Source organism: Natrix helvetica, assembly GCF_964273705.1.
Source record: "Natrix helvetica genome assembly, chromosome: 7".
Classification (NCBI taxonomy): Eukaryota; Metazoa; Chordata; class Lepidosauria; order Squamata; family Natricidae; genus Natrix; species Natrix helvetica.
Window position 1 is genome coordinate 65,175,710 of NC_138558.1, and position 26,725 is coordinate 65,202,434.

General features: G+C 45.3%; 1 protein-coding gene across 7 annotated transcripts in view; it reads left to right on the plus strand.

The window, feature by feature from the left end:
- LNX1 (ligand of numb-protein X 1) overlaps positions 1-26,725 on the plus strand; it is a 181,817-nt gene that overhangs the window by 125,684 nt on the left and 29,408 nt on the right. For 6 of the 7 annotated variants that reach the window (XM_081959294.1, XM_081959293.1, XM_081959292.1 and 3 more), the window contains exons 3-7: positions 2,816-3,057; positions 7,557-7,718; positions 17,238-17,440; positions 22,300-22,671; positions 23,693-23,812. In XM_081959294.1, coding sequence (XP_081815420.1) covers positions 2,816-3,057; positions 7,557-7,718; positions 17,238-17,440; positions 22,300-22,671; positions 23,693-23,812 — 1,099 coding nt within the window. The remainder of the gene's footprint in view (positions 1-2,815; positions 3,058-7,556; positions 7,719-17,237; positions 17,441-22,299; positions 22,672-23,692; positions 23,813-26,725) is intronic. The other variant, XM_081959297.1, reaches the window with a different exon arrangement.

Sequence of the window (26,725 nt, forward strand, 5' to 3'; positions counted from 1 at the left end):
ATATTGCCCTAGGCCAGGGGTCGGCAACCTTAAACACTCAAAGAGCCACAAAGGTCCTAACCAGAAGCCCCCTGCTCAATTCTAGAGCCTACCGGAAGTCCGGTTCCCCCACCATAGAGTTTCCGCCTAGTGTGGCATACCTTTTCCTCTGCCTGTCCTAACAGAAAGCCCTATCAATTATGGAGCTGAGCGGCGACAAAGAGCTGCAGCAGAGGGATGAAAGAGCCACATGCGGCTCCAGAGCCGTGGGTTGCCGACCCCTGCCCTAAGCAGACACACCTAGGTATATATCAGAGGTGGTATTCTTCCAGTTCGCCTTGGTTCAAATGAAAGGTCAGCAGTTCGGCGGTTCAAATCCCGAGACATCTTTGGATAGCGTTGGCTCTTCGGCTTTGAAACAGAGATGAGCACCGCCCTCTAGAGTCTGGAACGACTAAGCACATATGTGCGAGGGGAACCTTTACCTTTCCTAATAGACAGAGAAGCCTCATGAAGAACAAAGCTTGTGATTTGAAAAGTTGGAAGAAATAAGAAACGGGGGCGGGGGAATAAGCATTTGACTTTGTGGGGGAAAGAGCTGGACTCCACACGAGACTCCTTTTGTTAACTAGACTAAATCTACATTCTAATCCTGCAGAGCAAACAGGTTTTATTTCCAATTTGTTTCTGGGGCAATCTTTTGGGAAAACACTGGGAATCCCAAATCTGGCGGGCAGCTGTCAGGCCCCTGGTGAAGTCACGGCTGTTGCGACAGTCCTCGTTTGTCATGGCGGGGGACTTGGCAGCCCCCAGTATGAGTGGCTTTATTCTTTCCTGAAACATCAGCTGACGCAATGAAGCTTTCTGGCCACACATTGCCCTCTTTCATTAGCCGGAGACAAAAAAAAAACCCCCAATTATAACCCTCTCCTTTGTTTGGGCCAGTCACCTGCCAGGCTAGCTTAGTCTCTCTCTCTCTGTTTCCGATCCAGTGTAACTCCAGCTACAATTGGGCCTGTGTTCCCCGAATCGATCTCTTTAGCAAGAGGAGGCTTTCAGTGTGAATTAATCATGTAATCCCTCCTCACTGGAGGGACCATCCTCTGCTCTTCCGCTCCTACTAAAGCCTAGGAAAATATGCCAGGCCCTCAAGCTTTGCTGGTTATAAAGCAGACTTGTCTGTCCATCACTGAACTCCTTTTCAGAGTCAGCCCTTGCCCAAAGGGTGGAGAAAAGAGTGAAAAATTAAAAAAGAGAAAAAGCAAAGCGAGGGACATGAAGAGAAAAAGAAAGGAAATATGAGTAAATTTAACTTAAACTTCCATTTAAAGATAAAGGTTCCCCTTGCACATATGTGCTAGTCGTTCTTGACTCTAGGGGGCAGTGCTCATCTCAGTTTCAAAGCCGAAGAGCCAGCGCTGTCCGAAGACGTCTCCGTGGTCATGTGCATGAGTCAATGCCGAATGTGCATGAAACTCTGTTACCTTCCCACCAAAGGTGGTCCTTATTTTTCTACTTGCATTTTACGTGCTTTCAAACTGCTAGGTTGGCAGAAGCTGGGACAACTAACGGGAGCTCACTCCATTACGCAGCACTAGGGATTCGAACCGCTGAACTGCCAACCTTTCGGATCGACAAGCTCAGTGTCTTAGCCACTGAGCCACCTTACACTTCCATTTCCTATACTTCATATTTTGCCCTCCTTGCAAACCATTGTTGTTTCCACTAGATTCATGCACTATTTCTTCGCAATTTGGCCTTTTGTTCTTTAAACTTCTCGCCTCTTCCTTTTTTCAAGATCTTGGCAACTCCATTCACTCAACTTTTTTAGTCGGTTGCAGATTTGAATGGTTGCAGGAACTGGGCATGGCTAGTCTAGTGAAGAGAAGGACCAGGGGAGACACGATAGCAGTGTTCCAATATTTGAAGGGCTGCCACAGAGAGGAAGAGGTTCAAGCTATTTTCCAAGGCACCTGAAGGCCAGACAAGGAATAATGGAAACTGCTCAAGGAGAGATTCAACCTAGAAATAAGGATACATTTTCTACAGTGAGAATAATCAACCGATGGAACAGAAGTTGCCTTCAGAAGTTGTGGGAGCTTCATCACTGGAAGCTTTCAAGAAGAGACTGTACAGCCATCTGTCAGAAATAGTGTAGGGTACCCTGCTTGGGTGGGGGAGGTGGACTAGATGGCCTACAAAGTCCTTTCAACTCTGTTCATCTGTTAACCTTTCTGTTAATCCCTTCCTTTTCTTCTTGATCCATCCGTTCTTTCTTCCCTCATATATTTGTTTTACAAGTCTATCCTCAGACATTCTCTTTATATGACTGTTATCTACTTTGTTTGTATTCATCTCTCTCTCTATATATATATAAACGGCTGTGCCTATGTGTGTATGTTCCAGCATAACTCTGGAATGCCTTGAGCAATTTCAACCAAACTTGGTACACAGATGACTTATTCTCTGGAGACAAAGACTATGGGGGTAAGACACCCCGAACACTCCTCGGGGTGGTGGTGTTCTGTTAAGATGCAGCCTGTTGTGCTTTTAAATGGCTTCTACTGTACAGCGCAGTGGAGTTGCTGTGGTAATGGCTTCACAGCACTCCACAAGGGGGCTCCCTCTGGGCATTTTCCCCCTATAAATAAATAACCAGCAAAGCCGGGTTATCAGCTAGTAGTTCGGGGATGGTGCCAAAAAATACAAATGGGAACGTAACTCAGTGTCATCCCCCCCCCATTTTTTGTGGGGGGGACTTTCTGGAAGAAGTTACCTGTTTCCATTCATTTGAGCAATTTGTGTGTTAAGTTCTGTCGTCTTTAATTTTCCTTAGGTGCAAAGGGGCGTCTCATTATGGCTTCACCAAGGAGAGAAAGAGATGCTCCCCAGCTGGATCTGCTGATTTGAATGCTGCTTTAACAGTATCTGCTCTGGGATCGGAGTTCTCAGCTGCCACCACAATTGCCTTAATGACAGACGAACCTGGGCTAATCAATCCTGCCTTCAATGACAACTTAGAGGACATCCCGCCAGGAACCAACTCTACCAATCTTTATACAAGCCAGCAACCTAGAAGTAAGAACCCCAGCAGGGGGGCATCTTGGATGTAATAGACTGGTTTCTAAATGGCCACATTTTTGTTAGGTTCTGTAGGCCAGGAAACATTTTGCGCTTACTTACATGCAACACAGTACATTATAAATGTGCAAAATGCAGCTGATTCCTGGCAACTGTCTGAAGCAAACCTTTTTATAGAGAACAGAATATAGCAGTGATGGCTAACTTTTTTAATGTCATGTGCTGAAAGTGTGCGTGTGCGACAGTCTACAGGGACGTGCGGTCAGGGGAGGCAGAGCCTCACCGCTCTCATCATGAAAATTTTTTTAAAAAGGGAAAAGGGAAAAGGCGCTGAGGAGCCTTCTGCACATGTGGTCGGGAACGGGAGCGCTCCGTGGTTCCCTTCATGTTGAGTCAGGAAAGAGGGGAATGGGACCACGTGGGCAGGAGGCTCCTCTAGCCTCAGCCTCCCTCCTGCGCACGTCCCATTCCCCGCCTTCCTAAGTCAACATGAAGGGGATCGCGGAGCGTGAGCCGCAGTGGGGAGGGGAATTCCCCTCGTTCCTGACTCCTGAGTCAACATGAAGGGGATCGCGGAGCATGAGCCGCGGTCCCGCGGAGCGCACTCCGTGGTCCCCTTCATGTTGACTCAGGAGTCAGGAACGAGGGGAATTCCCCTCCTTCCTGACTCCTGAGTCAACATGAAGGGGACCGTGGAGCACGAGCCGCGGAACCGCGGCTCACGCTCCGCAGTCCCCTTCATGTTGACTTAGGAAGGCGGGGAATGAGACGTGTGCAGGAGGGAGGCTGACTTGGTCCCATTCCCCTCCTTCCTGAGTCAACATGAAGGGGACCGCGGCTCACGCTGATGACGTCACCAGCCTCACCAGCCATAAACCTCACCGCACGTCACTGGCGACAGAGCATGGCGTATGCCCACACTCATAATGCAATGCACGCCCACCCACCCCCATGTGCCCCCGTGTATACCTCAGCCCCCGCAGATGTGCATGTGATCCCCCCACATGCACAGCAACCCCCTCGTGCTCCCCCACCCCACCCCCTGTGCATGCACCCAGCTCCCCCCGCCCCGTTTTGGCCATCATAAGTCAATGCAGTCACTTGATGTTGTGTTTGAAGACCATCCCAATTGCACAGTGTTAAGTGAGATTAACTTTGCCTTCTTCCTAGAGCTGGAGAGGGAGTACCTGGCCCAGGTAAACTCAGCTGGCTTCCTGCCTAAGGTGGGACTAGAACTCAGTCTGCTAGTTTCTAGCCTGGTGCCTTCACAGGTAGTCCTTGATTTATAGTTCATTTAGTGATCATTCAAAGTCACAACGGCACTGAAAAGAGTGACTTATGACCGTTTTTTACACTTACGACCATTGCAGTATCCCCATGATCACGGGATGGAAATGCAGACCCTTGGCAATTGGCTCATCTTTATGATGGTCACAGCGTCACTTAAGAACCCTGTTACTAACTTAACAACGGCACTAATTTACTGAACAACTGTGGCAAGGAAGATTATAAAATGGGGTAAAAATTACTTTAGAAATATCTCGCTTAACAACACAAATTTTGGGCTCAATTATCGTCATGCGTTGAGCATTACCTGTACACCAAATGGACTCTCACATTAAAACTACACTTGAAACTTTGAAAGATTAGGACTCCTCTAAGCTTTCAGACATTACAAAGAAGTTTGCATTTAATTATTTTGTGCCCTCTTCACTGTTTGCTCTATATCAGGGGTGTCCAAACTTGGGAACTTTAAGACTTGTGGACTTCAACTCCCAGAATTCCCCAGCCAGCAGAGCTCTGCTGGCTGGGGAATTCAGGGAGTTGAAGTCCACAAGTCTTAAAGTTCCCAAGTTTGGACACCCCTGCTCTATATGCTTTCCATCTGACATCTAACAATATAGAATGCATTTTTAATTCATTTAAGCCTAATCACATCCCACTACCTCATTCTTTCCAGCTTTCTACACCATCTAAGGCTGGTTCATAGGCTTATATATATATATATATATATATATATATATATATATGAAGTGATATGGTGTGGCGGTTTGAAAAGTTGGAAAGAGTAAACTCAGATTTAAATTCACCCTCATTTGTGGGAATTCACTGAGTGATTTTGGGTTGGTTACTCTCTTAGCCTGAATCATTTTTCCAAGACTGTTTTGAGGATTTTTTTTTTTTAAAAGGAAAACCCGTTTGAACTTTTGAAGACATGGTGTGATTTAAATAGTACAATGAAAAAAAACGATAAATCTTTTGGCAGCCTCTCCTTTTAACAACTGTCCCCCTGGGTCTTCAAAACCATGCTCTAAGACAGTGTTTCTCAAACTTGGCGACTTTAAGTCCTGTGGACTTCAACTCCCAGAATCCCCCAGCCAGCATAGCTGTCCCCCTGGGTCTTCAAAACCATGCTCTAAGACAGTGTTTCTCAAACTTGGCGACTTTAAGTCCTGTGGACTTCAACTCCCAGAATCCCCCAGCCAGCATAGCTGTCCCCCTGGGTCTTCAAAACCATGCTCTAAGACAGTGTTTCTCAAACTTGGCGACTTTAAGTCCTGTGGACTTCAACTCCCAGAATCCCCCAGCCAGCATAGCTGTCCCCCTGGGTCTTCAAAACCATGCTCTAAGACAGTGTTTCTCAAACTTGGCGACTTTAAGTCCTGTGGACTTCAACTCCCAGAATCCCCCAGCCAGCATAGCTGGCTGGGGAATTCTGGGAGTTGAAGTCCACAGGACTTAAAGTCGCCAAGTTTGAGAAACACTGCTCTAAGAGGTTACACCCTCTTCCAAGTTGATTTGTTGGATATGCAAAAGACTGAACAAACTGAAAGTTCATTCCAAATGCCACTAACAGTTGAAGTTGACATTTTTATTTGAATGTTGTTATTTCTCTGAGCTAACAATTGCCTTCCAAACCTTGGAGAAGCACAAAACACAAACCAGATCTGCGTTCTTACTTTCTTGAGCTGCAAATCTTCTGAGTTCACTTTGAAAGGCGAAATAAGCAGAATTCTTGAATATCCATGTTACTCATGTATATTATTGAAAGAATGGTGTTGAAATTCCCGGAATTGTTGTGAAGCGTAAGGGGCTATTCTACTGCGCTTGGAGGAAGTATCATAGCTTTCTTTCAAAGGACCTTTTTAAATTTAATATATTTTAAATACACATTTGGTAACTTTGACTACAGCATATATTCCCATCATTTTATGATTGATGATGGTCAAAATAACATTCTGCTATGTTATTGCAAGACATTACTTCTGAAAATTACTGTGGAATTTATTTATTTACTTACTTACTTATTTACCAGAAGTGAAATCAACTTACCTTTGGTACCGGTTCGCAAATGTGAGCATACAAGCATGCTTGTTTCGCTCATATGCACCACCTCTGTGCAGACGCAGGACCTTCCACGCATGCGCAGAACATCAAAAATGGGATGAGATGACACGGCAGAGCCTCCCACCGCCACCGCTATCGGTTCACTCGAACTGCATAGAACCACTATTATTTACTTATTTATTCGTTCATTCAATTTCCTGCACACCATTTTATATAGCATTCTCCTTCATTTTTATGACTATGAGAGAGAGATATGGTAACCTAAAGCACAGATATGGCTTGGCAATACCCAATGAACAAATGTGAACAAGTGTGGACTTCAATTTATTTTTTGTCCAGATCTAATTCCCAAGTGTTGGAATTCATTGTTGGAATGTATTTTTATGCAACACCTACAGCAGTGATGGCGAACCTATGGCACGCGTGCCACAGGTGGCACGCGGAGCCATTTGTCAGCCATTTGAAGTCACTTCCGGTTTGCTCGGAGGGTGGTTTTAAGCGTTCTGAAGGCTTCCGGGAAGCCTCCGGACGGTCCCTGAAGCCTCCAGAGGGCCTCCGGGGGGGGCGGGGGAGGCTCTTTTCGCCCTCCCCAGGCTCCTATAAAGCCTCTGAAGCCTGGGGAGGGCAAAAAAAGCATGTAAAAATGGGAGGGTCGCGCGTTGTGCACGCATGCGCACGGGAGGGGTCGCGCGTTGCATTATGGGTGTAGCACGCACGGACACGACCCCCCTGCGCTCCCCCCACTTGTGGCACGCGAGCCAAAATAGGTTCTCCATCGCTGACCTACAGTAATATTTAGCCAGTAGATGTCAGTATTTAAATCTTCAGGTTTATGGTATATATACTCTATGCTCTTTTGTTCTAAGTAGAATTTCCTGATTCCTGTTACAGTAGAATAGTTGAGCAGTAAAGTACATGGTGACTGTACTCTTTGTTTGCACTGTGTGGTGCTTTATATAACCAGAATTTCCAATACCAAGCTACTATGTTACACTGACTTTCCACTGGTTAACTTATGCTAAGGGTCTTGTGCAATGATGGAATGTGGTTGAAGGTTTCCTTACTTCTAGGTTATCTTCATTTTAGCAATAAGTAAAATTTTCTGATGTTCAGCCCAAGTCTAAATATTCTCTCTTCTTCCTCTTCAGCCACAGCTTTACAGTTTGAGCGTTCTACTGTACGAAGAAGGTCTTTTAAAAAGATAAACAGAGCTCTCAATGTCCTCCGAAGGACAAAAAGTGGCAGTGCTGTGGCTAACCATGCTGAACAGGAACCAGAAAACGTTGAAAATCTGATTGCTTCAGAGGCAGGTAATCATTTCCCCCCCAACTTATATTTAGATTATACTGTAGGGTTTAAAAATAAAACAAAATAATAAAGTCTGCCATGAATCAAGCTTAATGGCTGAATACATATTGGATCCACATGGATAATTTTCTGCATAGCAGTACAGAAGTTGTTGCTCTTCCCTTCCACTATTTGTTTGTTTTACTTCCTATTCTAGCTTAGAAACCTAGAACATCTAGCTAGGCTACATCAACAGAAGGATAGTATCACATGAAGTAATAGTGCCGCATTATAGCAATGGCACTTAGACTTATATAGCAGTTCATAATGCTTTATAGCCCTCTCTAAGCAGTTTACAGAGTCAGCCTATTGCCCCCAACAATCTGGGTCCTCATTTTACTGACCTTGGAAGGATGGAAAGCTGAGTTAATCATGAGCCTGGAGAGATTCAAACTGCCAAATTGCAGTCAGCGGGCAGTCAGCAGATGTAGCCTGCAGTACCGCATTCTAACCACTGCGCCACCATGGCTCATACTGTATTGGTGAGACTACACCTGGAACGCTGCATTCAGTTCTGGTCAGCACAATAAAAAAAAATAATGCTGAGACCCTGGAAAGAGTGTAGAGAAGAGCAACAAAGATTAGTAGGGGCCTGGAGGCTAAATCGTACAATGAATGATTGAGGGAACGAAGAATGTCTAGTCTAACAAAAAGGAAGGCTAGGGGTGATATGATAGCAATCTTCCAGTACTTGAGGGGCGATCACAGAGAAGAAAGAGTCAACTTATTCTCCAAAGCACCTGAGGGCAGGACAAGAAGCAATGGGTGGAAGGTCATTAGATCCAACCTACAGTTTAGGGAGATCTAACCTAAGAAGAAATTTCCTGACAGTGAGTACAATTAATCAGTGGAACAACTTTCCTCTGAAAGTTATTGGTGCTGCATCATTGGAAGCTTTTAAGAAGGGACTGGGCAACCATTTGTCTGAAGTGGTATATGGTCTCCTGCTTGGGTGGGGTTGGACTGGAGGACCTCTGGGTTCCTTCTAACTTGGTCATTCTGTTCTGTTATTCTTTCTATGATTGTGTGTATCCATCCCATCAAGCCCAAAGAAAGTCTGTAATGGTATAGGATCTCCTACCCTGGGCAGCGGGGGTTGGGCTAGAGGACCTCCAAGGTCCCTTCCAACCTTATTATTCTATGTTCCATCTTTTTGAACATCAAAAATCAACTAGGGTTTTCCACCTTACCCTCCTTGAAAATGAAATGCTATGTGCCTTGCTTAACTTCTTTAAAGCAATATTGTAGTTAATGAGAATTTTACAGGAAAAGGCAAAACAATTCACTGAAAAATTTCAGGAATAATTTTCCTCCATGCATTGAGCATTTAGTGAATTTATGCACACATTCAATCCAGTGGTGGGTTGCACTTACCGTTACTACTGGTTTGCTGATTGCGTGCATGCGCGTTCTGTTTGGGTGTGTGCGAAATCCACCACTCCTGCAACAACCAGCTGATTGTTGGGGCTCGCACAGGCACCACACGTTGTGCGTGCGTGCACAATTTGCCTTTTGCCATAAAATCAGGTATAGACCACGGGCGGGCGGGCCAAAAGAGCCACCATACTTCAGCCAAACCAGCAGCAACCCACTTCTAATTCAATCTTTAATTGCATGCCTGCAAAGCAGGATATGTGGTCTTGGTTTACTACCCAAAGTCTATGGAGAGAACTTGATGCTGAATTCATGGACAACTTGCACATGTGCTAAGAAATTGAGCAAACAAGTTGGACACCCAAGTGATTCAGGGAAAACCAAAGCTTTGTTCCCATCCACACATTTTGAATGCTCAGCTCCTCAAACGAAGGACACATGTGGCCCATCTGCTTTGGAGACTCAATGGCAGATCAAAACTGGGCCCCATTATAGCTCTACTGTTTGCACACTCTACGGTTTTACAGAGAGGACCCCCGTTGAGCTAGACTTTAAAGAGAATAATACCCAATCTGCTTTGGCCGTCAGCTGTTATCCTCTACTTTCTGGAGTCATCTGCATCCATGATGATTCGTATTCATTTAATCTTGTCAAGATTCAGGAATAGGCTGTTTCTAAAATTATACTTCCCACTTCATGTTTTCACTGAGGTCAGCTGCAGTTTAACTGCCAGTGTTATTTTAACTTTCCTTTTGGTAGCTATCAGCCTAGCTCCAATTTATGTGTAGATGTACATCATCAGACACTACACATGTATGCAAAGCGGAAAAAGTCCAGATTCATCCTTTTTATTGAGGTTTATTGTAGAAAGGCGAAATCATCAAGGAACAAAATGGTTCAAGATCTCTAAGCGATGTACAACCTAAGAAGTCCCCATATCAAACCAGCTACACTAAGAACTATTGTTTATTTATAAAGGTAGCCCTGTTCAATTAAGGGACGCAGTGGCTAAGAGGCTGAGCTTGTTGATCAGAAAGGTTGTCAGTTTGGTGGTTTGAATCCCTAGTGCCACGTTATGGAGTGAGCTCCCATTATTTGTCCCAGCTTCTGCCAATCTAGTAGTTTGAAAGCACATAAAAAATGCAGGTAGAAAAATAGGAACCACCTTTGATGGGAAGGTAAGAGCGTTCTGTGCGCCTTTGGCGTTTAGTCATACCGACCACATGACCACGGAGACGTCTTCAGAGAGCGCTGTCTCTTCGGCTTTGAAACGGAGATGAGCACCACCCCCTAGAGTCGGGAACGACTAGCACATATGTGCAAGGGGAACCTTTACCTGTTCAATTATTTTAAATAAATTGGAAGCTATCTATTCATATCAAGTGCAGTTGGAAATGAGCAAAGTAGACTTAACACTTTTGAGTCATTTTTGTATCCATTACACATAGCAAGATAATCTTTGTTGCCAACAGTTGCTCTTTACACAATAGTAGTACAAAGTTAGAAGTAGTACAAAGCAAATGTTACTAGCACTCTTTTAACCCACTGTCTCTGATTGCAACCCAGACTATTGCTGGGTTTAAGAGAAGTCAATTTGAAGTGAGTGTAATTTCTGATAACTTCATGGACATATCCATTTAGATTTTGGCTGCAGCTCCACTGTCACCTTCTCAGAAGTCATCTTCAGCTTCTCATTCTAGACATTACCTAAACTTTAGGTTCAGTTAATCCTGTTCTCTCACACAAGAACTAACAAGGTCCAACTCTGCGTACCTTTTTCAAGATGAAAACTCCGAAGGTATCTACTTGGCCCTTACTGATTTCTTGTTGAGTAAACATGATTACATCTGTTTCACAAAAATACAGTCCTCCCTGTTCCTTATCGATCTTCAGCCTGGATTTATTCTCTCCTCCAATGTCATATGAAATTCCACGTATTCCTGATTAATTAGGAAAGATTAGTCTATTGATGGAAGCATATCAGAGGTGGCTGCTTACCGGTTCAGACCGGTTTCGGCCGAACCGATAGTGGTATGGCAGCCTGGGTCGCTGGAAACTGCAGCAACCCAGGCCTGTCACACCCCCAAACCGGTTCCCCGGTTTCCGCCATCACCGCCGCCATCTTGTTTTTCAATTCTGCGCATGCACAGAACAATTTTAATTGAACTGCAATGCATGCATGCATGCAAAGGGTATGCAGAGCGCACGCATAAGCAAACTGGCAGTAAAACCGGCCAGAACCCGCCCCTGAGCCATATGTTGATTCTATTGTGGTGTCCCACTCACTCGCATCCATAACTAGCTGTGTTTTAGCGGGTGATTTATTAATATTCCCCAGTAATTCCCTTCGCAAAAAATCCAGAGCTGTCCCAATTAAGTCCAGCCAAAATCAGACCAAGGCTACTCCAGAGAGCAATGGCCAATGAGTCCACAAGACACTTGAAAGTTTCCCAAACTGGTATATGGACATTCTCATTCATCCAGGTTATGGTGGTCCCAAATGTGGTTTTTCAGGAGGCAACTGGAGTTTCTTGTTTTTTCTTTGAAGATATTTCACTTCTCATCAAGAAGCTTCTTCAGTTCTGACTGGATGATGGAGAATGGAAGGATTTATATTCCTTGCAGACAGCTGGTGACCCTGAGGACACAGATAAAGCTCCATCTGCCCTCAACAACTCTCTAAAAGAATGCAAATGACCAGCATCCTTCCCTTCCCTACCATCCAATCAGAGCTGAAGAAGCTTTTGGGATGAGAAGTGAAACATCATCAAAAGAAAAAGCAAGAAAGTCCAGTTGCCTCCTGGAAAAACACCTCTGGGCTTTGCAAACAAGACAAATCCACCAGGAAAAATTAAATCCACAACACAAGAGGACTCACAAGGCAAGAAAAGGCCAGAGTCCACAAGGCACAATCCAAAGTCAAGTCATGGTGTCAAATCCAAGGCAAGGCAGGAATCACAACGACCAGGAAACACACAGTTAGGAAATGAATGTGTTGTTCCCAGCATCGCCTCCATCTGCCTGCTGTTCTAAATAGCCAGCTTCTGGTGCAGCCCATCAGGAGGGACAAGGCTGCCTCCTTGCAAGTAATCTGGCTGACCTTCATTGCTCCTGCCTTGTCTCTGCCTTGCGTGATCTTGGATTAGGTGCAGAAGGCAGTTCCTCCTTCTCATCCCTGACCAGGTACAGCTGTGTGCTTTCCCCACCTGAAGTCTCAGGGCTGTCCTGCTGCAGCTGTGCTTCAGCCAAATCCCTCTCAGCTGGCTGCTTAGAGCCATTGACCAATTCCCAGTGGTGGGATTCAAATAATTTAACAACCGGTTCTCTGCCCTAATGACCAGCTGGGTAGGTGGGGCTTGATGGTCATGTGACCATGTGGTCAGGGCCAACTCAACGTCGATGGGCGCTTCGCCTTAGCTGTTACAATGTAATGAGGGTTAGCAGGAGAGGCAGTTTCTGTAAGCAGGGCAATAAAGATTAGGCTGAAAACAACACCAGAGTGTTTCCTTCCTGCCTTCCTTACAGGATTAGCCCTGTAAAGTGGAAAAAAACAAAAGGAGATTTCTTCCAACAACCAGTTCTCCGAACTGCTTAAAAGATTAACAACCGGTTTTCCCGAATAGGTGCGAACCGGCTGAATCCCACCACTGCCAGTTCCGCTCCGGATGTACCTTGAACGAGTTCACCCTCCTCCAAATTGACATCTGGAGAGGTACCAGGAGAGTCATCACACCTATTTATTTCTATTCAGCGTACAACATACAATGTCAGGGAAATTTACACATGCTAGACACAGTGCAGTCCTGACAGTCTAAATGGCTAGCTCGTTCTGTTTGGCGCTTGCACGCCAATCCTTGGTTCTAAACCAAGAGAATTTTGGAAGGAAAATTATGTAAAGGGATTTAAGGCTCTTGTCTGTCTGACAACAGGGTCGTTTTCCAAAAGCTGAAAGGGAATGGAGACTAAATCAGGTGAGGAGAGAAGAGATTAACAGACAAATCAAATTTGAAAAATGAGCCAGATTAGGCTGGGGTCTGTGAAGAAAATAATTCAGATAAAGTTACATCAATGCATTTCTTTGGCCAGTAGAAGTCCCTTTCAGCGTCCTTCCTGATCATACAGCCAGAGTGGAGCACATGTAGCCTGTTCTATGGTTCTTGGTGCATGCTAGCACACTAATGCACACAGATGCAACATGAAGGAAAATCAAGACCAGATAGCACTTAGCAATAGCACTTAGACTTATATGCCACTTCACAGTGCTTTACAGCCCTCTCTAAGCGGTTTACAGAGTCAGCATATTGCCCCCAACAATCTGAATCCTCATTTTACCGACCTCGGAAGGATGGAAGGCTGAGTCAACTTTGAGCCTGGTGAGATTTGATCTGCCAAACTGCTGGCAGCCGGTGGTCAGGAGAAGTACCCTGCAGTACTGCACTCCAACTACTGTACCACTACGGCTCTTGTTTGGATGTACACAAACAACCCATATTGGTCACATTAGCCCAATGAGACCTTCACACACAAACGCATAGAGACATCAGAGGTGGTATTCAGCAGGTTCTGACCAGTTCTGGAGAACCGGTAGCAGAAATTCTGAGGAGATCGGAGAACCGGTAAATACCACCTCTGGCTGGCCCCGTCCCCATTTATTCTCTGCCTCCTGAGTCCCAGCTGATCAGGAGGGAATGGGGATTTTGAAGTATCCTTTCCTTGCCACACCCACCAAGCCACACCCACCAAGCCACAGAACCGGTAGTAAAAAAAATTGAATCCCACCACTGGAGACAATACACAGGTTCACATTCTGATTCGTCCCTTGGAAGGAAAGTACCCATATACTGTATTTGTAGCAAATCAGTAGGTTACTTTATGATCTAGAACAGTGTTTCTCAAACTTGGCGACTTTAAGTCCTGTGGACTTCAACTCCCAGAATCCCCCAGCCAGCATAGCTGGCTGGGGAATTCTGGGAGTTGAAGTCCACAGGACTTAAAGTCGCCAAGTTTGAGAAACACTGATCTAGAAAAAGAAAATGTGTTTAGCTTCTATGGCTCCTGCTGGCAAAAGTTTTGAAAAGAATTCAAGAAGCCATCTTTATGAAGGCTTTTCCTGCCATCATATGGAACCACCACGAGATCTTTCAGATAATAATTAGGGGATACAAATAGAATAAACATTTGCATAGAAATTCTGTGCGTGTGTAAATCAAAAGTACTTTTCCCGAATCATGTTTGCAGCCTGCACAAACCCTGGCATTTTCTTGCCATTGTCAACAGATCCAGCCGTCTTATATCCCTCCTGGAAGAAAAAAAACATGAACATGTGCAGAAAACAGTATTAAAGTAAGATTAGAAACATCAAGGGAAGGAAAACTCTCTATCTAGAGTGGCATTTGCAGTTTATTCCCACATAAGCAGTGGGAGTTTAAGGCGGCCATGGAAAATATGCAGCAGCCAGGAGGATGTTGCTTCACTGGAAAACTTTGGCAACAAGATTAAAAAGCAATAAATGAGATTTAGAATACCAGATTCAGGTAGATAAGGATGCTATGAATAGAATCGTGGGCTTAAGGCTGACTCTGGCACTGATTAAGAAACTCTTTTGTCAGCCATGGTAGCATGGTTTCATAGCCAAATGTCAGAATGGCTGCACTGAAATTGCGGTACCAATAAGTGGAGCGGTGGTGCAGTGGTTTGAATCAGAGGTGGGATTCAGCCAGTTCAGACCGGTTCTGGTGAACTGGATGCTCATTTTACATCTGGTTCACTGAACCGGTAGTTGCAAGGACTGGATGGCCCCGCCCACCCCGCCCGTCCCTCCCAAGAGACTCCACATGGCCCGTTTTGGATGCCAGGTAAGTGAAGAGCCCACGCAGACGCTCTGGGAAGGAGAAAAACAGACTTCCCGAAAACATCCGGAAACAGGCCCTTCTCCATAGTGGGGGAAGTAGAATCCAGACTGGGTTGACTTCATCCGCTCATTGATTGGACTGAGCCTGATAAGACCTTTAAGCCACGCCCATGTTCCCGAGCAAACCCAGCTTCAACTCAGTCCCTCAATGTGGACAGATATGTCATCTTAGTTCTCCTGTGGATTTTTGGATTGAGTTGGATAGATCGTGAAATTTCATGGTTCAAGGTTGTGTGAGTACCCTCCTCAACACCAGTCATCCCATACTGGGGTAGTGTCCTTTCCGCCCTTAGCCCCTCAGGGGTGGCGTGGTGATAGATTGCTGCCTATCAGGTCAGCTGATACTTTGATACAATTGCTTGCTGACCACTTGTGGAGGGTGCCCATTCTAGCTGTATTCTTTGCACCCTGAAAGCCACCGGAGGGAGGATGAAAACTTCCCCCCTCACTGTGTTGCAGGAGACCATGGCCACACCCACCCAGCAACCGGGTGGAGGACCGGTTGCTAAAATTGTTGAATCCCACCCTTGGTTAGAATGCAGTATTGCAGGCTAATTCTGCCGACAGCTTGATTTTCACCAGGTCAAGGTTGTCTCAGTCTTCCGTCCTTCCGAGGTCAGTAAAATGAGGATTCAGATTGTTGGGGGCAATATGCTGACTCTGTAAACCACTTAGAGGGCTGTAAAAAGCATTGTAAAGCGGTATATAAGTCTAAGTGCTATTGCTATTTTGAACTGGATTATGAAAAGCCTTCATCATTCATGGAAGAACTGAATCATATATACAATATCTTAAACCTCCTAGCAAGATCTGCATTTTCATCCAGATACATTGCGAATGCTTTTCCTACCCCGAGTAGCAAAAAACTAGGGAGAATTATTCGTTTTTATGTAATGCATGATCTTTATCTTTTGTATTTGTTTTAATGACACGCCTGTAGACCGCCCCGAGTCCCTTCGGGGAGAGGGGGCGGTCTATAAATCCTGGAAAATAAATAAATAAAAATAAATTGTGGTTTATTTTTCTATTGGTTTTCGTATGTTTCTATTTTTTCTCCTTTTTTCTCTTTTTCCCACATTAAATTAATACAAAAATAAATATTAAAACAACCATTGTTGGAATATGTGTCCCATTGTTTGAACATGAAGGTTCTTTAGGTCATAGTACAGGTGGTTATCAACTTACCGTCATTCATTTAGTGACTGTTTGAAGTTACAAAAGCACTGAAAAAAAAGGCTTATGACCGTTTTTCATACCTATGATTGTTGCCGCATCCCCATGGTCGCATGATCAAAATTCAGCAGCTCGGTAAAGTGACTCATATTTATGACAGTTGCAGTGTCCCGGGGTCATGTGATCAGCTTTTGCGACCTTCGGAAAAGCAAAGTCAATGGGCAGATTAATATAAGAACTCATTTAGTTACTAACTTAATAACGGCAGTGATTAACTTAACAACTGTGGCAAGAAAGGTCGTTAAACTGAGCAAACTCACTTAACAACTCTCTCGCTTAGCAACAGAAAGTGTCAGGCCTGCAGCCATCTTTTCTTTTGGATCTTTGGCCTGCCACACTTTCTATTATTCTACTATGATATTTTCTATTGTGGGAAAATGGGAGGGGGGAATTGTACGGAGTTAGATGCTATGTAGCCATAACACAATTCTTTCTAGAAAGCCAAGGTCATCCTTTGTCTTTGCACCTCTGCACCTGACTGGAACTGGATGGGTGGAACTGCCAGCATGGACCATGTGATGGGCTGGTGGGTATGGGGGCAAGATCTTGAAGTTTCAACTGGGTGGGGGAAACTGGGAAGCTTTCAGATTCGGATTTTCCCTGATGTGCCAACATGGCTCTCTTAATAAATTGGAACTTTGAGCAATACTTTGCCTCAGACTCTGATTTAATTTTGGATGCTATTTGGAACCCTGACAGAAAGTTTAGGTTCCATCGTGGTCGTAAGTCGAGGACTACCTGTACATATCAGACAAAAGAGTTGATGTTGAAAGTACATGATAAAAACTTTTCAGGCTTTAGCAAAAAGTCATTGGGCATCTCAGTCCTTTGAATAAGTACCAGATCTCTCAAAATCTAGTTCTTAACAACTATGGAAGTGTGTCATGTTTAGTGTTCTTGCGTTAAAAAAAAAAGAACGAACCACATTCATTTAAATTCCAACCCTTTTCTGCCTTTCTTTCAGCCTCTCCAAGGTTGTATCATCTCATTCCAGATGGAGAAATTACCAGCATTAAGGTCAACCGCAGGGACCCCCACGAGGCGCTTGCCATTAGAGTAGTGGGGGGCAGCGAAACGCCTTTGGTTCACATCATCGTTCAACACATCTATCGGGATGGCATCGTTTTCAAAGATGGAAGGCTACTTCCGGGAGATATGATCCTGAAGGTAAAAATTCCGAGCAGTGGTGAAATTCAAAACTTTTTATTACTGGTTCTGTGGGCGTGGCTTGGTGGGCGTGGCTTGGTGGGTGTGGCAGGGGAAGGATACTGCAAAATCTCCATTCCCTCCCCATTCTGGGACCAGCCAGAGGTGGCATTTGCTGTTTCTCCGAACTACTCAATATTTCCACTACTGCTTCTCCGGAACCTGTCAGAACCTTCTGAATTTCACCCCTGGTTCCGAGGGGTGAGCACGGAATAAAAGAGGCTTGAAGATTTGTAGGCCCAGCTTTCAAGAAGGTTTTCTAATCGGAGGCCAGTCTTGGAAAACAACTGAGGTTTTGAAAGAGGGGTGATAGAAATGGAAAAAAGCATGCTTTTCTTTTTCTACAAACTCCTCAACGTACGACCATCCATGATGGAGCTCAGATAAATGTCATTTGGCGAGACATTTGCGAAGTGAGTTTTTTCCCATCCGACGTCCTGTCTAGCCACAGCGGTTAAACGAATCGTTGCAGTTGGTTAAGTTAGTAACACTGTTGTTAAGTGAATCGGGTTTGCCCCCCTGATTTTGCTCAGCTGAAGGTTGCAAAAGGGGATCATGTGACCTTGGGGCACAGCAAACGGCCATAAATGTGAGCCAGTTGCCAGGCATCTGAATTTTGATCACGTGATCATGAGGAAGCTACAAAGCAGTGGTGGGATTCAAAATTTTTTTACTACCGGTTCTGTGAGCGTGGCTTGGTGGCCGTGGCAAGGCTTGATGGGTGTGGCTTGATGGGCATGGCAAAGGAAGGACATTGTAAAATTTCCATTTCCTCCCCACTCCAGGGGAAAGTTACTGCAAAATCTCCACTCCCTCCCCATCAGCTGGGACTCGGGAGGCAGAGAAGAGATGGGGCGGGGCCAGCCAGAGGTGGCATTTACTGGTTCTCCAAACTACTCAAAATTTCCGCTACCGGTTCGCCAGAACTGGTCAGAACCTGCTGAATACCACCTCTGCTACAAACGTCTGTGAAAAATGCTCCTAACTTACATTTGTTAGTATCGTTGTAACTATGAACGGTCATTAAATGAACTGTTGTGAACTGAGGATTACCTATATACTTCCCCGCCCCCCTTGATTATTGCCACTACTGCCTCAGTTCCCTCCAGATTGTAAAGCACTCTACATGGAGTTACTTACAACCTTTGTAGCATCGAGGGCTGTCTTAACACATGGGCCAGATGGGTTAATCCTTCAATGCACCTTGTATCATGTAAATGCAGCCACATATTTATTACATTTTACTGCATTTTTGTAATTAATATTAACACGCATTAATGGAAATGGACACTGTTTTTTAATGTTTCAATACCGATTTTGTTGGAATTGCCAATAAAATAAATATATGTTTAATGTTAGCAACCCTTTACATTTTTATTCCTGTGAGTAGTTGTCATAGGGGCCCCAGTGCACTGCTTTGCCTGATCATGTGATCAAAATTCCGATGCTTGGCAACTGATTCACATTTATGACCATTGCTGTGTCCCAGGGTCATGGGATCCCCTTTTGCGACCTCCTGACAAGCAATGTCCATGGGGGAAACCAGATTCACTTACCAACTGGGTTATTTGATGTATCCACCGCAGTGATTCGCTTAACAACTGTGACCAGAAAGCTCATAAAATGGGGCAAAACTCACTTAACAAATGTCTCACTTAACAACAGAAATTTGGGGCTCAATTGTGCTCGTAAATCGAGGACTACCTGTACAGAAAAATCAACCCATTTTCTAGCACTGAAACATGGACAGATTTCTTTAGGACAGGGGTGTCCAAACTTGGCAACTTTAAGACTTGTGGACTTCAACTCCCAGAATAGCTGGCTGGGGAATTCTGGGAGTTGAAGTCCACAAGTCTTAAAGTTGCCAAGTTTGGACACCCCTGCTTTAGGATTAGGAGCTTTAGAAATACTCCATCTATCTCTGTCTCCAGCATTATTGCTGAAACTTATTTACGTCTTTTTCTTTTTCTTTTTAATCGCAGAGTAGAATAGCTTTACTTGCTGGGGAAAAGTTATGTTTGACAGAACCTTCTTAGAGAGTTAATTGCTATACCATGAAACTGTATCGCTAGATCTTTTATTTATTTTTCTTAATAGCGTTGAAGCACTAGCAGAGGTAAGGGCAAATATCCTAGTAAAACATATGAAACATTTTAGACAAATCATGGGGATGAAATGTTTTGGTTGGGAGCCATTTCAACGGTACGTGACTTCCCGAACATTTAAACCCAAGACTTTCTGCAAGGTAACACACCCACCCACTCAAATATCAGTTTCAGCTCGATGTCCTGCCTGGAAACCAAAAGAAGCACTCAAGAGTGCCTTTTATTTAAATTCAGAAGACTGGTAAGCAATTCCCATTTTAATCCAAATCACATTGAGTTGAGCCGTTACACATGGATAGATATAGATCAGGGATGGCTAACCTTTTTGTCGCATGCCAAAAGCATGCATGCGTGACAGCAAAAGCATGCATGCCTCACACCCTAAAGCAATGTGCATGCGACAGCCGCCCACACCCTGCCCCCTGCGCATGCGAAGGCTCCCCCCCCGTGCTCCCACACACACCGCTCTGCGCTTGCACTCACAACCTCCCTGTGGCCCATTTTGGGCCTAGCAGGCCTCTCTGAAGCCTCCTGGGACCAAAAATGGGGCACTGGGCGGCGGCGGCCCCATGTACTCCCCCTCCCCCACGCATGCCCACGTGACACCTCCCCCCGTGCATGTACACACCTCTCCTGCAGCAGAGACAAGAAAACCAACTGGCCTGCGGGGGGTGCGCACGCATGCGCAGTGGAGCTGAGCTGGGGCGATGGCTCCCATACCTGCAGAGAGGGCTCCATGTGCTACCTGTGGCACATGTGCCATAGGTTTGCCATCATGGATATGGATTCTAGAGAAGAAATAGGACAAAAAACAGAACGGCAGTAAACACAGAGGATGATAAGCGAGACGTATCTAAGGAAAATAAAAATTGTAAAAAAAAATTGATTTTGTGACACAGCTGTCAAAGTCTGGAATATCTTACCCAATTCACTTGTCTCAGCCATTAACTTCCCCAGTTTTAATTCTAACCTAGTTACTTGCGGGATCGTATTCTGCCCCATACATCCCTGCGACCAATTCGCTCGCACAGAGAGGGACTCCTCCAGGTGCCGTCCACCAGACAGTGTCGAGGGGCGGCGCCTAGGAGTAGAGCCTTCTCTGTGGCGGGCCCAGCCTTGTGGAATGACCTCCCTCCGGATATTAGGACTACATCTGACCTCCGTTCCTTCAGAGTTAAGCTCAAGACCCACCTATTCCAAGTAGCTGGCCTGGCTCAACCATGATCTAACTATATCGCTCCTGACGGGTTTTTTATTAATGTAATTCAATTGAATTTATTTATTGGGGTTTTTAAATATTGTGACTTTTTAATTGTTTTAATTGTTAATTGTTTAATTGTTTTTTAGCTATCAGCCTACCTCCTCCTTGTATACGTCTTATATACGTCCTTGTTATATGTATGTCCTGTCCAGATTTGTATTGTATTGTATTGTACTTTGTATTTTATTTGTTTGATTGTACGCCGCCCCGAGTCCTTCGGGAGAGGGTGCGGCTTAGAAATAAATATTCTATTCTATTCTATTCTAACTTAACCTCTGTGGACTTTAAGTGGTCCCTGAGGAGGCATGCATAACTGCACTAACATGCCTGTCGCCTCTGTCACATTTTAATACTTGCCCTAATAGTTAAAAATAGTAATATTTTTCTCCTTTGAATTTGTCATTTTCTTTTGGTGAGTAAAGAAATAAAATAAAATAAAATAACAGACTTCCACATCAGCAAGAAAGGAAAAAACTTGGGAAGGAGGGACATTCAAGAGAAGTTGCCAGGGTGGGATTCAGCTGGTTCAGACCGGCTTGGGCGAACCGAATGCTAATTTTACAACTGATTCACTGAACCGGTAGTTGAAAGGACTGGCTGGCCCCGCCAACCCTACTCCGCCCCTCCCAAGAGTCTCCATGCAGCCCGTTTGTAAGTGCAGGGCCTGCGCGGAGGCTGTGGGAGGACGAAAAATGAACCTCTTGAAAGTTCTGGAAGTCCGAAAATGCCCCATGGAGGGCCTTGAGGAAAGCCTCCAGAGCCTGGGAGGGCAAAAGCTCCGTGGTGCAGGAGGTGGAGTAGGCCACACCCACCATGGCCACGCCCAACCAGCAACCAGGCAGAGAACTGGTTGCTAAAATTTTTCAATCCCACCCCTAAAGTGGTGGAAGCTATCACTGCCACAAGAACTCCTCCAAAAGGAATGGATTAACATTTAAAGGAAAGGAAGAAACAGAATATTCTTTAACATGGGATTTGTTTTACCAATGGCTATCTAACAAAAACAGAGGTTAGAAACTATAAAGATTAAACCAGGGGTGTCCAAACTTGGCAACTTTAAGACTTGTGGACTTCAACTCCCAGAATTCCCCAGAGTTGAAGTCCACAAGTCTTAAAGTTGCCAAGTTTGGACACCCCTGGATTAAACAGATAATTTTAAAAAATGTATTGAAAATTTTGCAAGAAGGCTAAACTAATTGTATTATTACTTTGTGATTAATATTAGTATGTTTCTTATGGTTACTATTATGATTATTTCTGTACTCTTACTTAAAACCAACTGTACCCAGACAACACGCTGTTCAGATAGATCTGGAACGTTTTATGTTTATTTTAAAAATGCATCAATAAAACATATATTTAAAAGAAGAAGAAGAAGTCATCCAAGTAGACAGCATGGTTGGGTGTTGATCAGCCTCGGTTAGATATGACTGACGCACAGTTCTGTCTTCCAGGTCAACGGCATAGATATCAGAAACGTCCCTCACAGTTATGCCTTGTTCGTCCTGACACAACCTTGTCAAGTTCTCCGTCTCACTGTGCTCAGAGAGCAAAAATACCAATGTGGGAATCCCGGACTTTTCCCTGATGTTCCTTGCCACAGGGATGAGAATTTGCACATTATTCTGAACAAAAGCAACCCAGAGCAACAGCTGGGCATCAAGTTGATCCGTAAGGCCAACGAAGATGGGGTCTTTGTGTTCAACCTGCTCGAAGGAGGCCTGGCTGCCCGTGACGGGGAAATTCGAAAGGACGATAAGGTTTTAGCCATTAACGGGCACGACTTGCAGCACGGAAGTCCAGAAAGTGCAGCCCAATTAATACAAGTAGGTTGAAAGAGCTTCCTCAGAACAGCTCGGAAAAAATGGGGTTAACGTTTGTTTCAGACAAAGGATGTAAACCACCGTGCCTGCAGAGAAAACGGGGGAAATCTGCCCTGTTTTTATTGTTGCCAGAACTTCAACAGATTAACGGAGTTGGAAAGGACCTTGTACAGGGGTGGGATTCAGTCAGTTTGGACCGGTTCGGGGGAACCAGATGTTAATTTTAATCTGGTTCGCCGAACTGGTAGTTACAAGAAATGGCTGACCCTGCTCACTCTGCCCCTCCCCTCCCAGGAGTCTCCACACAGCCCATTCATCTTGCCAGGGAAGTGCAGGGCCCTCGTGGAGGCTCTGGGATGGCAAAAAACAGGCCTACCGGAAGTACTGAAAGTCTGGAAATGAGCCCGTTTCCGGCCTCCAGAGCCCAGAAGAGGATGTTTTCACCCTTCCAGAGGTTCAAAGAAAACCTCCAGAGCCTTGGGAGAGTGACAACTGCCCCTCTGCCACCGTGGTGCAGGAAACCGAATAGGCCATGCCCAGCTACCGTGCAGAGAACCGGTTGTTAAAATTTTCAATCCCACCCCTGACCTTGTAGGTCATCTAGTCCAACCCCCGCCCAAGCAGGAGACCCTACACCATTTCTGAGAGATGGCGGTCCAGTCTCTTCTTGAAAGATTCCAGTGATGAGGCTACCCCAACATCCGAAGGCAACTTCTGTTCCATCCGTTGATTGTCCTCCCTGTCAGAAAATGCCTCCTTATTTCCAGGTTGAATCTCTCCTTGATCAGTTTCCATCCATTTTAGAATCAGGTCTTCAGGTGCTTTGGAAAATAGCTTAACCCTCCCCCCTTCCTTTCTGTGGCAGCCCCTCAAATAAAACTTTATAATGTATCCAGAAGGCATTTTGTTAAATCGGTTTAAAGTCAATCTGCTTTGAGCACAGCCATTTTGTGAATGTGTCTGAAAATCTGGTTAGGCAGCCAGTTAACTATGGGGGGGCTTCTCTCTGTGTCTCAATATGCAGGCTAGCAAGAAGCAGGTTCACTTCAGCATTTCCAGGCAAACCAGGCGACAGACCCCGGATATCTTGCAGGAAACTGGCTGGGATTGCCACAGTAACCATCTGCCCTTCATTCCTGACAAGGTGAGGCCTGCACTCCTCCTCCTCCTCCTCATGGTATATATCAGGGGTGTCAAAACTCAAGGCTGGGGCCCAAATCCAGCCCGTGGGGTGCTCAGATCTGGCCCGCGGGGCCACCCTGGAAACCCGGCCCACAGTTCCTCTGCTAGCGAAAATGAAGCTCGGGAGGGCTGCGTGCGGCGCTTCTGAGCTCCATTTTCACTGGCAGAGGATTGCAGGAGGCTGTCACAGCCGAAAACGGAGCTCGGGAGCCCATTTTTACTGACAGAGTGCTTAGGCCACCAAAGGTGCCCCCAACATGAGTGACATCAAGCTGGACATGCCCCCCCCTGGCCATTCCCCCGCCCCGCCCCGTCAATGTCCTCGGGGGGGGGGGCGGAAATGGGCATGGAACTTCTGGGAGGCCCATTGTTCACCCTCCCGGGGCCTCCGCGTGGGCTCTATACTTACCTGGCATCCTAAACGGGCTGCGTGGAGACTCTTGAGAGGACCAGCCAGGGGTGGGATTTGTGGCTTTGCCGAACTGGGCAGATAGAGGATCACCCAAACCTGTGAAAACCTGCAGCAGCCCACCCGTGAATATATAGTATAAACAAATACAAAGCAGAATGCAGATGAATAAACCTCCACATATCGTGGAGGTTTTAGCTTTTTGACATGCCTTAAAAATAGGGGGTAGAAACATTTCTAAATTGGCATAACATGCTCCATGGCCCCAGATGGGATCAAAGACATTGTTTACTTTCTTATTTCTGATTTTATTACTATTTGAGCATTATTGTTAGTAAGGGGTTATGGCTTCGTGTGTTTCTTTGCTGCCACCTAGTGGTTACATGGATATTTGCAAATCTAGAAGTGTTGTATACAGCTCATGCCTAAACGCGTTATAAATAAACGTATCAAACAGCTGCTTAAGCAAATTGTGGAATGAAGCTGAAAAGGGTTTCTAAACTTGCCTCAGAATTCTTACCCATCTCTCTGCTATCCAGTGCATACTGTATCTCCTGATTCCTGCTGGAATCATTTAAGTGAATCTCTTCATGCGTGAATTATTTTCTTTACCCCCTTGCAAAAACAAAATCTCTGTGCTATCCTTTTAAAATTGCTTGAGTGTGAGTTCCTTTGAAGAGGCTTATTTCACAGTTGTTATGGAATAGATGTTATCCCAATTTTATAGAGTTTTGGAGAGACTTCTGTAGGAAGTTGGCACCCATCTCTCTCCAAGGAAAATGAGATATTTTAGGAAATATTAAAAGGGCAGAATATTTCCCTTAAAAGAGAGGCAGAAACTTACCCCACACCCCACCTTTGTCAATGGGCCATTAAGGCCTGAGCCAGTCTATTCTACATAACAAAGATTTACCTCCTTCAGGCCATAGGAGGAATTCCCCAAAATCCCTTTATTACATCATCACCCAGCAAGAGTCAACCAAGCTTGGGACACAGACAACCTACAAAGTTACTCCTGCATGGCCCCATGGGAGTCTGACAACCAATCAAAACACAAGCTCAAATTCAAAGCCCAACATAGGGCATAAAACCAGGGCACTCTCAGCATCTCTCCCCTATTTCTGCTCAGGAATTCAAGCCAGGTGGTCCTGTCCACCATTAAACCATCTTTCCAAGCAGCCTCCATGTTTCCAGTGTCTTTTCCCCCACTTCGAACTGAACCCAGATGGACATCTCTTCCAACACTTCAGTGTCCAACTCAAACTGCTGTCTTATACACCTAGATGGATTTTACTCCTGTGTGACAGAGGCAAAAAGTAATTGATTGCACAACCTTCCAGGTTACTATACAGACTGTTATCCTGCTTAAATATTTCCCCTCTGTAGGATAATTTGATTTAGATTATCCCAATCCCTCCCCCCTCCTTTTTCTTACTTTGAGAGTCAACTCTTGGTTGAGAAATTTCTAGAGCACAGATGTAAATGAGGGGCCAATATTGCTTTCAAGTTTCTACTATCCAGTGCCAAGAATAAGCTTCAGCCTTCAACATCATTTGTTATTGTAAAGTGGTCCATCTGTCCCTTTTGGCGATGAAAACCCACGACATCCTGCCTCTATGAGGGAAGAGCCTGGCTCTGAAGCCAGGGACAATTGTAAACATTGGCTTGTCCAGCACCAAAGATCAGGGAAGCTGGGAGGCTCTCGGATTATTGCATATCCAAATTTCACTAACTTTCATTTGGAGGGAATTGTGCCGTGTCAAACATTTCTACACCATGCACAAGGCAAGATGCTGATTGAAGAGAACCATTGCATTAGGGGTAAAATTCGACCGGTTTGGACCGGTTCGGGCGAACTAGTAGGGATGATTTGAATCGGTTCGCTGCGCATGTGCACCCCATTGCCTGCCGATGCCGCTCGCGGCTGGACCTGGCCAGGAGAAAGGCGACAGCAGTAGGAGGGACAGCATTGCAGCAAGGCTGCTCAGAAGGCGGCTGCTGGCCACAGTCTTTAAAGTACGATCCCGGGAGGGAGTGGGGGGGACCATAAAGGGACAGACTGTGGCCGGTGACTGCCTTCCACTGTGAAGAGACGGAGAAAAGTTCGGTTTCCCTCTGCCACAGCATTCAATGTGGCTGCTTCTCGCCTCCTTCTAGGTCTCATACACACAGAGCAAACACGAGGAGGTGAGAAGCGGCCAGGTTGAACGCTAGAAGACTTGGCCGGCTGAACTTTTCTGTCGGTTCTGTGGGCGTGGCTTGGTGGGTTGCGGTGAGTGATGTAAAGTTGACCACGCCCACTCAATCACATGACTTCCCCACCAAGCCATGCTCACAGAACCTGTAAAAGGGGGGGAATTGAATTTCACCACTGGATAAGATCATCTGATATTTGCGTCTTCAGGTGTTCTTCCCAAGAAATTGTTCGACCCCCTTAATTCCTGTCAGTAAAAAGTGCAGAAACTG